Source organism: Oncorhynchus gorbuscha, linkage group LG13, assembly GCF_021184085.1.
Source record: "Oncorhynchus gorbuscha isolate QuinsamMale2020 ecotype Even-year linkage group LG13, OgorEven_v1.0, whole genome shotgun sequence".
In the NCBI taxonomy this organism is placed as follows: Eukaryota; Metazoa; Chordata; class Actinopteri; order Salmoniformes; family Salmonidae; genus Oncorhynchus; species Oncorhynchus gorbuscha.
Genome location: NC_060185.1, coordinates 49,136,109 through 49,148,936, shown reverse-complemented (window position 1 = coordinate 49,148,936; position 12,828 = coordinate 49,136,109). Strand labels below are relative to the sequence as shown.

General features: G+C 43.1%; 1 protein-coding gene across 1 annotated transcript; it reads left to right on the top strand.

Moving 5' to 3' along the window:
* The first annotated feature begins 2,187 nt into the window (after positions 1–2,187).
* LOC123993063 (rho-related GTP-binding protein RhoU-like) lies at positions 2,188–10,922 on the top strand. Its single transcript, XM_046294822.1, has 3 exons — positions 2,188–2,628; positions 4,470–4,528; positions 8,463–10,922. Exons 1-3 carry the CDS (start codon positions 2,412–2,414, stop codon positions 8,916–8,918), a joined length of 732 nt encoding a protein of 243 aa, XP_046150778.1. The 5' UTR covers positions 2,188–2,411; the 3' UTR covers positions 8,919–10,922.
* Positions 10,923–12,828: the final 1,906 nt, after the last annotated feature.

The following is a 12,828-nucleotide window of genomic DNA, read 5'->3' as shown; positions in this document are numbered from 1 at the left end:
ATTGTATGTTCTGACTCTGTGTGCAATAATGTTGGACTTGTATGTTAAGAATTAACTTTATCCCAGGACATGATTAGATGTGGCTGATCACCTACACTTGACATCGCCCTCCCTTCTATAGTATGTTGCACTGATCTCACTACACAATCCTGGGGATGCCTGATGGCCCAGAGACCTGAACCCTTGGTAGATGGTGAATTGGAGGATGAGAGGTGAGATGGGTATGGTTCACAGGAAGAGTTTAATAACTAATCCCTTAGAAGAGGCAAGGACAGGAGAGCAAGTCTTATCAAACCTCAAATTAAATGTCATTACTTGTATTATACATAGACCAACATTCATTATTTTGTATGATCAAAAATCAAATGGGTACCCAAACGTTTAATTTTGCAATAAGATATTAAACACAAAATCTTGACAAACAAATCAACATTTTTATGAGTCGTGTTTGATTCCTTTATGTGAAAGAGAGAGAGAGAGAGAGAGAGAGAGAGAGAGAGAGAGAGAGAGAGAGAGAGAGAGAGAGAGAGAGAGAGAGAGAGAGAGAGAGAGAGACAGAGAGAGAGAGAGAGAAAGAGAGAGAGAGAGAGAGAGAGAGAGAGAGAGAGAGAGAGAGAGAGAGAGAGAGAGAGAGAGAGAGAGAGAGAGAGAGAGAGAGAGAGAGAGAGAGAAAGAGAGAGAGAGAGAGAGAGAGAGAGAGAGAGAGAGGAGAGAGAGAGAGAGACAGAGAGAGAGAGAGAGAGAGAGAGAGAAGAGAGAGAAGAGAGAGAGAGAGAGAGAGAGAGAGAGAGAGAGAGAGAGAGAGAGAGAGAGAGAGAGAGAAGAGAGAGAGAGAGAGAGAGAGAGAGAGAGAGAGAGAGAGAGAGAGAGAGAGCGATAAGAATCCCGAGTTTTTTATATAAACGTTTTTAAGCTAAACTAAAAGAAAGAAGGGAGTGTTATCGTTGCCATTTGATGACTAGCTTTTTACCACAGGGAGGCGACAAAAGCCAATCCATGTACTGCAACAGTAATACCGTGTCACAGATTAATAGTGAAGGTGTCACTCCATTTTGATTTTGAATACGACATTTACACTTGATTGACTGTGACTCTGCAGAACCTAAATGTGCAAATATCCGCGAGGCTGAGATATCTTTGGAATTGATGATGGTAAAATTAACCAGAAATTACGAAATTGACTGGAAGTGCAGTACTGCTTGCCCAGGCCTCATAGTATAGTGCAGTAGGTGACATATAGTGCAGTAGGTGACATAATGTATGGGCCGAGAGCAAACTCGACCATGGGCCTTACTGGCGTTTCAGTTTGTGCATTTCTAAAAGAAATCGACAAGTGACAGAAGGAAATTGGGGCATTTAAACTGGTTTACCTTGACAAGTCTCAACATGCCCTTACCTCAAACTAGGCGTTAAATGTGTATTAGTTCCGGGTTGTAGGCATATTGGCTCTGTATTTTTGTTTAGTCTGTTCTCACTGTAGGACATCGCAATAATATTGCATCAGCCTAAATCTGTTAAAGGTGTGCCACAGTTCACTTTCAAACCAGCTGCTTGACAAAGCCGATTAATGTGAACAGTTGAAGGGTTGGGCCTAGTTTTTTTGTAGAATGATGTTTTGTGTTACTGGCCCTCATTTTAAATAGTTAGTAGGTAAATTGTCAAAGGGGAAATGCGTGTCAAAGTCCTCCAAAAGTTGCCTTTCAAGTTTTCCCTTCCTGTTATATATTCTAAAATGAATAGGAACAGGGAATGGTGGGCTACACAATGCATCTCTATTAATTATTGGAGGTGTTCAATATACTACATGTGAATACAGTACACCAGGGTTGTGAGCAAACAAACAAAAAACATTTTAATTTTTATAATTTTCGTTGTTAGACATAAGACTGTAAAATCACCAGGAAATCAGCTCAAAGTTATTTTAATTTAGAATATATCTTACCAAGTGTACAAATTATTGATAACTATGTCCAGGCCCCCCGGTTGAATAACATTGGAGACCACCAGTGCAGTACACAAACCTCCAGGTACATGCATGTGCAAATTTTTCCACTGGCAAGAAGGCGTGTCTATCAACTCGCTCCTTTCAAAACGCAGTAGTGGAGGAGAGGGGAGGGAATAGTCTAATCACGCTTGATGTTATAAAGCAGACCATCCTCCTCCAATGTCTAACAGATTAGAGTAACGGATTGGAGCATTCAAACCCAGGAGAAGTGACTGTTTTCAATAGTTATTATTCTTTGGGAGATCACAAGACCGCTACTTTTGAATTATATATATATATTTAAAAAATGCTATAGACCAACCTGTCTACTTGACAAATATATTATAGGCTACAGAAGACATTCTCATGGTGCTCTCTTTATTTGCTCCTACTGGAGTAAGGAAAAGGTGTTTGTAACGAGTGCCGAATGTCACCTCCAGTTCCAATGGATTATAACAAGACCATGGCTCCTCCAGTGCCGCCGCACAAACACCAAACTCCCCGGCCAGGCGAGGCTCAGGAGCGGGTGTTGAAGTGCGTATTACTCGGCGATGGAGCGGTTGGGAAGACCAGCCTGGTTGTCAGCTACACAACAAATGGCTATCCAACGAAATACGTCCCCACCGCGTTTGATGACTTTTCAGGTGAGTCAGTTAACCATTTATTGTGGCACTATTCTTGGACAAAAAATGATACATTTTCCTCCTGTCGACATGAAATCTGCAACTTCCCAGCCAGATAAAATAATAAACATAAAACATGTTTTCTGTTGCACATTGCTAAGTTTTGATTTTGACTATGGGTAAACACCCTTATATTGCACATTGCAATAAAGCCTTAACTGACCATAGTGAATGAACATCTGTTATATTGTAAAGGTGAAACGCGCTGGCTCTCCCTTGCAAGCCACCCATTCTGCGGAACGAATCACCGAACTTGACTTGCGCTGGAGGCTAACATCAGCGACTCTCTGTTGCAGGTCTTTGTATTGTTTCACGCAAACTATACGTCCTGGCTTGTTGTATGTTCCAGTTGGCAGAGTTCCATTTTCCAAAATGCTGCCACCAGCGATGTTTTGTCTAACGTATAAAACAGTGGAAAACTTCAACAGTATACTAGTTGAAACTAACCTCCTTTGGCAAGTGATGAAAACCGCGGCACACGGTGACGTGATGTCATTATCACAGGAGAGGCCTATCCTTCCTTTTGAAGTTTTCCCTATCAACTTTGATCTGAGGAAACCTCCACCAAAAACACAATGTCTGAATTCATCTAAACTTGCATGACGTGATGAGGTTTGATTAGGAAAATGTGACACCCTCTTTGTGCCCATCCAAAATGATAATTCGACACAGCTGCCCTTCCTTATGCGTTCATCAGAATAATAGAATGGTTGTAATGGATGCATATTGCTGAACACCTTACTAGACTTCTTCCAACTGCCTTGGGAAGGTTTTGAATGAGAATATTGCATATTTTGATAGGCTTATACACACACTAATATTATTAATATTCATCCCTTCCTCACTGCCCTCAGAAATTGAAGTTGTAGGCCTAAACTGAACAGAACATGCTTGTTGAACATGTGCCGACATGGTTTTTGATTGCACAACTCTGGCCATTATTGTCAGCCTTGACCTAAAAGCCACGTCTCTGCTATAGTGTAATGGGGACATCTGTTGCAATGGCTCTGAGCTGAGATTGTCTTTTTTTTTGCCCCAGTGACAGAGAGGGATTGTGCAGTTTGGGGCCCCCATTTGATGATGTCATGTATCTGTCCCTGGAATCGGAGCCCTCTTTTGAAAGCTGATTTCTGGGCAGTTATGCAATTTCACAGGTGACTCTTGGGGTAGAGGAAAGAGAGGGGGAGGGCAGAGTTTTGGGCCCAAGTAGAATTCAAGGAAGATCACATGTCAGAGATTTGGGAAGGATTGCACAATGTGCGCTGGGTTTAATGAGGAGTAGTCCCTGCAGCTCTTTGATCAGGGGGCGTGACCGTATACCCCGGGCGCATTGTAAACGCTTCCATAAGCTTCACCACATTTGGCTCTTTTGAAACATGGCCTATAATGAAACTGCTAGTGGCATGACTCATAGCACTCTTCCAATCTGGAGAGTGTAATTGGGAGAGTCACTAAACAAACAGATCGGCTTTGTTTTCCTCTGTAGACAGCTTGGCAGGGGCTTTCAAAGCTTGAAAGAACACAGAATGTGATATGAAAGAGTAGTTATAGCCTCTACTTTAACTGGGCGAGTGGGTGGTCGAGACAAGGCCCCCACTCTGAGAATTAGGGGGATGGGTGAGGTTTCTGTCCACTGTGTGTCCAGTAGGTATGAAGTATGTCAAACTGGCTTGTCAGAGGTCTCTCTCTCTCCCTCTCTGTGTGTGCATGTTTGTTTAAAGTGTCTGGTGGAGTAATGGTGAGGCAGATGGGGCAATAGCTCTGCTGACAGCAGGTGATTTAACTCTCTCTCTCCCCTACAGCGGTGGTGCAGGTGGACGGACACCCTGTGAGACTACAGCTCTGTGACACTGCTGGACAGGTGAGAACAACAGCCGCACATCAACATGCAGCAGAGCAACCCTCCACATACTACATGCAGTGCTTCCACATAGTATGCTTTGCCAGTTGGTGCTGCATCGCTGCGTCCATCGTTCTCGGTCACATGCATGTATGCCCAGAGGAGAAAGGATGCCGAGCCCCACTGAACTCCCCCGACGGCCGTTCTCCTTCTTCTGCTTGGTTCTCATGCATGTCAGGTAGTGTCAGAGACCGTGTTTGGCTTTCGTCCACCACTCTTGCATGCCGTCTTTGCTGGCGGGTATCGCTCAGGGCAGAATTCTGTGGGCACAGTCTTCTTTCACAAGGCTTTCCCACAACTCTGTGGCAGCTGTGGGGCCCGCTGGTGTCTCCTGGGAATGTCTCTCTAACACCCCCCCCCCCATAGAGAGAGTTGAATTCCTGGGCTCTGCTGCAACCAGGCAAAGTCATTGGAGTAACTTTTGGAGATGGGGGGTTGAGAGGAGGGATTTTGGGGAATGGTGAGAGGCGATGGAACGCTGTGAACTCATTAGAACAGATCTGGGATGAAGCCGCGTTGTGTGGCAACCACTAAGAGGGAGGGAGATGACGCAGTCGCAGCAGGTAGCTGTTAATGCATGTTTATAAAAAAAATCTTGTTTTCTCTCCCTCTCTTCGCCTCACCCCTCTCTCTGTAGTTGGGCAGGCATAGGCAGGCACGGTTGGTGTAACTGAGAGTTGTGCCCCTGAGCTCTGAGCATCATGCCAGGCCTTTTTAACATGGTTAGATTGTTCTAGAAAAGGGAACAAGTTGTGAAAGCCCTGGTTTTCTCTCTGGGCATGGGTGGTGTCGTAATCTCATTCTATGGCTACAACCCAGAGAGGATAGTTTAGTTTAGTTTACTGGGATCCCCATTTGCTACTGCACATGCAGCAGCGACTCTTTCTGGGGCCCACATAAAGCTTACAAATACATGACAATGTACCAAACTGTAATAGACAAGAACAACATAAGATATTATATGAAATTCAAAATGTATAGTTATTAATACAAGTTTGGACACCTACTCATTCCAGGGTTTTTCTTTATTTTTGACTATTTTCTACATTGTAGAATAATAGTGAAGACGTCAAAACTGTGAAATAACATGTATGGAATCATGAAGTAACCAATAAAGTGTTAAAACAAATCCAAATACATTTGAGATTCTTCAAAGTACATTTACATTACATTTACATTTAAGTCATTTAGCAGACGCTCTTATCCAGAGCGACTTACAAATTGGTGCATTCACCTTATGACATCCAGTGGAACAGCCACTTTACAATAGTGTATCTACATATTTTAAGGGGGGGGGGTGAGAAGGATTACTTTATCCTATCCTAGGTATTCCTTAAAGAGGTGGGGTTTCAGGTGTCTCCGGAAGGTGGTGATTGACTCCACTGTCCTGGCGTCGTGAGGGAGTTTGTTCCACCATTGGGGAGCCAGAGCAGCGAACAGTTTTGACTGGGCTGAGCGGGAACTGTACTTCCTCAGTGGTAGGGAGGTGAGCAGGCCAGAGGTGGATGAACGCAGTGCCCTTATTTGGGTGTAGGGCCTGATCAGAGCCTGGAGGTACTGAGGTGCCGTTCCCCTCACAGCTCCGTAGGCAAGCACCATGGTCTTGTAGCGGATGCGAGCTTCAACTGGAAGCCAGTGGAGAAGTAAGTAAAGTAAAGTAGCCACCCTTTGCCTTGATGGCAGCTTTGCAAGGTCTTGGTGTTCTCTCAACCAGCTTCATGAGGTAGTCACCTGGAATGCATTTCACAGGTGTGGAATTTATTTCCTCCATGATGCATTTGAGCCAATCAGTTGTGTTGTGACAAGGTAGGGGTGGTATACAGAAGATGGCCCTATTTGGTAAAATACCAATTCCATATTATGGCAAGAACAGCTCAAATAAGCAAAGAGAAATGACAGTCCATCATTACTTTAAGACATGAAGGCCTTTGGTCTGATCATTTGTTTAACATGATTCCGTATGTGTTATTTCATACTTTTCATTTCATGTCTTCATCAGTGCCTAAGACTTGACTGTGTTTGGTTGTGTAGAGTTCACAACCATTGGAATGAACACAAGGCCCAAACACTTCACAGCGTACATCACTGTAGTGATCTCCACACTGTTGTCTTAGGCCTGCACGGATCTGCCCACTTTGCACACAACTTCAAAATCCCCCACTCTCCCAGTCAGAGACCTAGGGGGAAAAACAAGCAGATAAAGTCAACAAACACCTATTGTACATATATGTACTTTCATAACAGGAGAAAGCCTGAGATAAACAATAGCAACGTGGCTGTTTGGTCATTCTCATGAAAAAAACATCAAGTGTCATTTTTTATGAAATGTCCTCTTGATTAGATTAGGATCTGTACTTATCTATTTCATAATTATTGTGTTTTTTTTTATCAGATATTATGCATTTTACCCACGTTTTCACACAAAAAGTCCCACATAAAAAAAAGTCCCACATAAATATTTCTTATATTTTCTAACATTGCTCCCCTAATGAAAATACTTACGTTAAACATAACACTGAAAAAAAATATATCTAAAGAAATTATACAATTATTTAAAAAAATATATAAATTTGAGCCTTTTAGCCGTTTCTTTAATGAGAAGGCCAAGTTGGGTAAAGGGGGTGTTTGTGAACTTCAACTTGTATACAATTTTTATGATTGATTGACAAACTACAAACATATATTGTGTTTTATTCAAATGTTTTTCTAAATAATGCTTTAAATTATCCAAATTTAATCTGGATGCATTTCGGTAATGTGAATTTTGGGTGAAACTGTACAAAATTCAGGCGCAAATGTCTAATGTGTTTAAAATAAGACACTTTCCCCAAAACTAAACATCTTAGTCCTCAGAATGATTCTTGCAGATGCATCATGGTTTTGTAACTCAATTTGCTACAGACATTTTAAAACTGGATTCATGAGAATTACCCTGTTAATTAGTCACTCCCCGCTCAGAAAGATTGATGCGTTTTGTATGTAAGCCAATATCTCTGCGCCATCACCTCAGTTTGCAAACACTTAAGGCGAAAGTATGATGTGGAAAGGAAAAGTATGTATAAAAAAAATATATAAAAAAAAAAGACTTTCACTCAGAGGCTCCTGAATAGAAAAGAAAGTACCTTTCCATGTCAGGCTTCTGAAAGTGGATAAAGAGAGAGGGGTTTGTGTCAAGTTTCTGCCAGCCTTAATCTGTGTACTCAAGGATGTGGGAGGCCCATGTTATCCAAATCAGTGTGATATAAGAGGTTGGGCTTTACTGCTCAACATAAACAGAGTTTTCTCACACAGTTTGTTATGGAGAGATTATCACCACCATTTATTTCCACTGACATTCTGTCCGCTTGGTTTGCATTGACCTATAAAGCGATTACTGCAATGTGTTGGTTTGAAACTGGTTTGTTTATGTGTGAACCTTGATGTGAAATGCATCACACACTAGAGTTGGTAAATCTCAACTAACTAGGGATTAGGTGCTTTGGAAAGTGTCTGTAAGACCTTGATGGATTTTATGTAACATCATCCGTGTTTGGCTCTGCAAAACCTAAAGACTATTAATTTCAGGATCCAGCAGTTTTTATAGAATATTTTAAAAGTCACTGCTGGTCTATCCACTCTCCCACTCCATCGGTCTTCAGGCTTCTATAAACATACATTTTTTTGGTGGGAAATATAGTTGCCTAAACAACTTCTCCCATATGCTTTTTTCCCCCCTTCTACACTTGTTTGTCAATGTTTATGCTAAGTCAACTTTTTTCAAGATACTCAGTTCACCATTTGTTTGGGTTCACATATAATGGCACTGGCCCTGTGTTACTGCTGAATGTCAACCTCTCACTAACCCCCCCCCCCCCCTCATGTCCCTTGTGTGTCTCTCTCCCTCCTCTCTCCTCAGGATGAATTCGATAAGCTCCGTCACTTCTGCTACTCGCGCACCGACACCCTCCTCCTCTGCTTCAGCGTGGTCAGCCCTGCCTCCTTCCAGAATGTCTGGGAGAAGTGGGTCCCGGAGATCCGCCGGCGCTGCCCGCTCGTGCCCATGCTGCTGGTGGGAACCCAGTGTGACCTGCGCGAGGACGTCAAGGTGCTGATCGAGCTGGCCCGCCGGAGGGAGAGGCCCGTGGCCGAGGTGGACGCCCGCGCCCTGGCGGACAAAGTGGACGCCGTGGCGTACGTGGAGTGCTCGGCGCTCACCCAGAAGAACCTGAAGGAGGTGTTTGACGCGGCCATCGCCGTGGGGATGAAGCACGCCGATAGGAGGGCGCGGCGGGAGAGGAAGGTGCGCAGCACGGCCGATAAGATGAAGACCCTGTCCAAGTCGTGGTGGAAGAAGTACTTCTGTATTCCGTAGAGAGCATCGAGGCGAGGATATTGACTCTGGGACTGGAAACGTGCTCGGACAAGCCTTTGTTGTTCATATGTATTGAAGGACTTCTGTCTTAGCTCCGCTCACATGACCCCACTTTGGTCGAGATTAGGGTTGCAAAATACCAGGAACTTTCAATAAATTCCCTGCTTTTCCCGACATCCCAGTTGGAGTATTCCTGAAATCAGAAGGGAATAAGCAGGAAATCGGGAGTCTTCCAAATAGGATTTCTGGAAAACCAGGGAATTTATTAAAAAGTCCCGGGAATTTTGCAACCCTAGTCAAAAGGAATGACCAAGGACCCACGGCTTAGTAGAGTGAGAGGATGGACTGGGGACTGGGGGTGAGAGACACTGATTGATGGATTGTGAAGAGACTGACAGGACTGGGCTCCATCCACTCCGTGTCTGCTTGAGCTGGTCTGAACTCTTAACGTCTGAGCAGAGTGCTATCAGAGAAGATCAAGGAGTAAACCCATCAGCATGATTGTCAATATAATGGAACAAAGAGCGAGTTGAACTCTGAGCAATAATGACTTTTATATAAACTAATGGCTGGGGAGGGAAAAAGACTGGGGTCGTCATGTACTTTTATTCTCCCTCGCATGAATTGGCCAAATAAGGCATTCACAATTTTTTAAAGAATACTATATCCTAATGTGCTGTATGTATTCCTCCTGTCCTTATACCTTATACATGTTCATTTCTTTTATGTTATCCACCAATCAAACAGCCAGCAGAGCTCGATGAAAATAAACTGAGGGATTAACATGGAATTAAACTCAAACCAAATACCGCTACAATACTAATACAGCTACAATACATTCATATCTACAATCGATTACATTTACAGACAGAGGTATTGATAAGAGACTTTTCCACAGATTCCTTCTGGCCCTAATCGTCACTGTCAGCAGCATGACCTGGCCCCATGGTCCTCTGGTAGTGGTCATTAAGTCAGGGGGGTGGAGGCTTATGCCTGGTGTGTGTGTTTAAACACATGACCGACTGAGGGCCCTAGCCCAGGTTGTGTATGTCGGCCTGTCTGCTTCATCAGTGTCTGTTGATACAGCTGCTGCCACTGTCAGCAGACCACACAGTGAGGGACTGGGCTCCCCAGACAGAGAAGAGCTCCTCATCAATACATGTTAATGGTCAGACCTTTTGGAGAGCGTTCAACAATGCCCCCCCCCCCCCCCCCCCCCCCCCCCATTGATCTCCACTCAACCTACTTCAGCCGGAGAACTTTGATCGTCACGAGCTCGCCGATTTCCATCCAATAGCCACTCATCTCAACTGGTGGGAGTCTTCGGAGCTACTGAGAGCGATGTCTCACTCTGTTGGGGTGAGGAGTTTAGATTGAGGAACACATGGTCATTGAGTGGTGCCACTGTAAGTTACACTTAACCCAAATACTTTGTTGGAGTCGTGCCAATGATGCCATCCAATGTCCTTTAGACTGTACAGGGTCTGATGCCTCTCTCTTGTCATTTTAAAACGTTAATGTTCACCCTTCCATGAGAGTCGCAAAGGTTTTCACCCCACTGTTGGTCACTATATTTTTGTAATTACAGAACTGTACGCTTAAATATTGAGTTCACTGGTACTCGTTCTCCTCTCCAGCAACCTTACGATGACAGGGTGAATTGCCAAAGAAAACCGATTTTTGTATTTGCTTCTTATTTTTCAGAAGCCTGTCTTGTGTCCTCTCTCTGTGTATCCCTTTATTTGGGGCATCAGCCATCAAAATGCACAGCCACTGATCAACCCTCCAAACAAATGTATGAGAAATGGCATGTATATTTTGTATAACAATGTTTCTATAATGTGATATCTATCGGGGTCATTTTGTGTACATTGTGGTCTGTCACAAGCTGCCCATGAAAACACCCTCAAATGGTACAGAATGACAGATGCGTTTCACTTGTCTGGTTTCCGTCAAGGACTGTTTCTAAATCAACAGAGATCTAAATAAATGTGAAATCTTAACAAAAAACATGCCGTGTTTGTCAGTGTTTTGTTAGCGTTTTTAATGAGAGAAATGTCATCTTTCACCCCGTGTGGAGTATGTGAGGGATTGAATGAATCCGATCTCCCATTGGGTCCAAAAATGAATACTGGTGACACTCCGTGTGAGGTCAAAAGTAAGAACACTATGTAAATGTTTATGTTGAGGGAGCATTGTGTAAGTCTCCTCCCCATCACACCCTCTGTTTTGAGAATGTGCTGAGTTGTTGTGGACGATCATTGTTTTAAAGGAATAACTCTGGTTCTCCTGAACAAACACAGATCTCCAATATTATCTATGACAATCCATCAATAGATCCTATTACAACTGTTGGTAGTTGTCAGTGTTTTTGGTGCCGTCTATCATAAATGGAGGAGAATTGCAAGAAGAGAAATTCTTCCTCCACACCACCACAGTGGAGATAATGGGTCGATAATTACATCTGGTTATAGTCTGTTTTGATGCCGTAATGATATCTTGAGATTTGTTGTGTGTGTGGATGGCAGTTTGGTGTGCATGCAGATTCTGGTGACTGTGTGGGTGAAACGGAGGTAGGCATTGAGCCAGTGGTTTAATTATAATAGTTACAATGTTTCCTGGGAGCTGCACTGGTAGTTTGACACAACGCTGTTGTTTTTGTCTCAGGGGCCATTGCATTGTTTCCAGCCTCTGGTAATGGTGATAAGCAGTACGGTAGAGATGAGGCAGTACTTACACTTAGCTGTAAAAATCTACCTTTCTGATATATAACTAGGCTTGGGCTCCCGAGTGGCGCAGCGGTCTAAGGCACTGCATCTCAGTGCTAGAGGCGTCACTACAGACCCTGGATCGATTCCAGGCTGTATCACAACCGGCCGTAATTGGGAGTCACATAGGGCGGCGCACAATTGGCCCAGCATCGTCCGGGTTAGGGTTTGGCCGGGGTAAGCCGTCATTGTGTAGTTAAAGGTCAAATTAAAAAAGGCCTCGGATAGGAATCTTGAATCCAAGTGTCAGTCACAATGAAAACAAAGAAGATTTACAGTGCAAGATGAAACACCCTTTCTATTTTCAGATTTTACTGTTGCTGACTGATGGTGTGCAACTGTCCAGTTTATAAGATCTCTGAAGTATTGTGAAAGGAGAAAACATGTTCGATGCCAACTGGAATATTTACAAGTTGGGCATCATAGCAGGTAATATATACAGTGCCTTAAAGTATTCATACCCCTTGAGTTATTCCACATTTTGTTGTGTTACAGCCTGAACTCCAAATGGATTAAAACAATTTTTTTTATCACCCATCTACACACAATACCCCATAAAGACAGTGAAAACATGTTTTTAGTAATTTATGCAAAAAAATGCTGTGGATTCGGAAAGTGTTCAGACCCCTTCCCTTTTCCCAGATTTTGTTATGTTACAGCCTTATTATAAAATATATTACATTTTTTTTAAATCCTCATCAATCTACGTACAATACCCCATAATGACAAACTAAAACTGTTTATTAGACATTTTTGCAAATGTATTAAAAATAAATAACAGGAATATCTTATTTACATAAGTATTCAGAACCTTTGCTATGAGACTCAAAATGAGCTCAGGTGCATCCTGTTCCTGCATTGATCCTCCTTGAAATCAATCAATCAAATTTATTTATAAAGCCCTTCTTACATCAGCTGATGTCACAAAATGCTGTACAGAAACCCAGCCTAAAACCACTAATAGCAAGCAATTCAGGAGTAGAAGCACGGTGGCTACGAAAAACTCCCTAGAAAAGTCAGAACCTAGGAAGAAACCTAGAGAGGAACCAGGCTATGTGGGTTGGCCAGTCCTCTTCTGGCTGTGCCGGGTGGAGATTATAAAAGAACACAAGATGTTCAAATGTTCATAGATGACCAGCAGG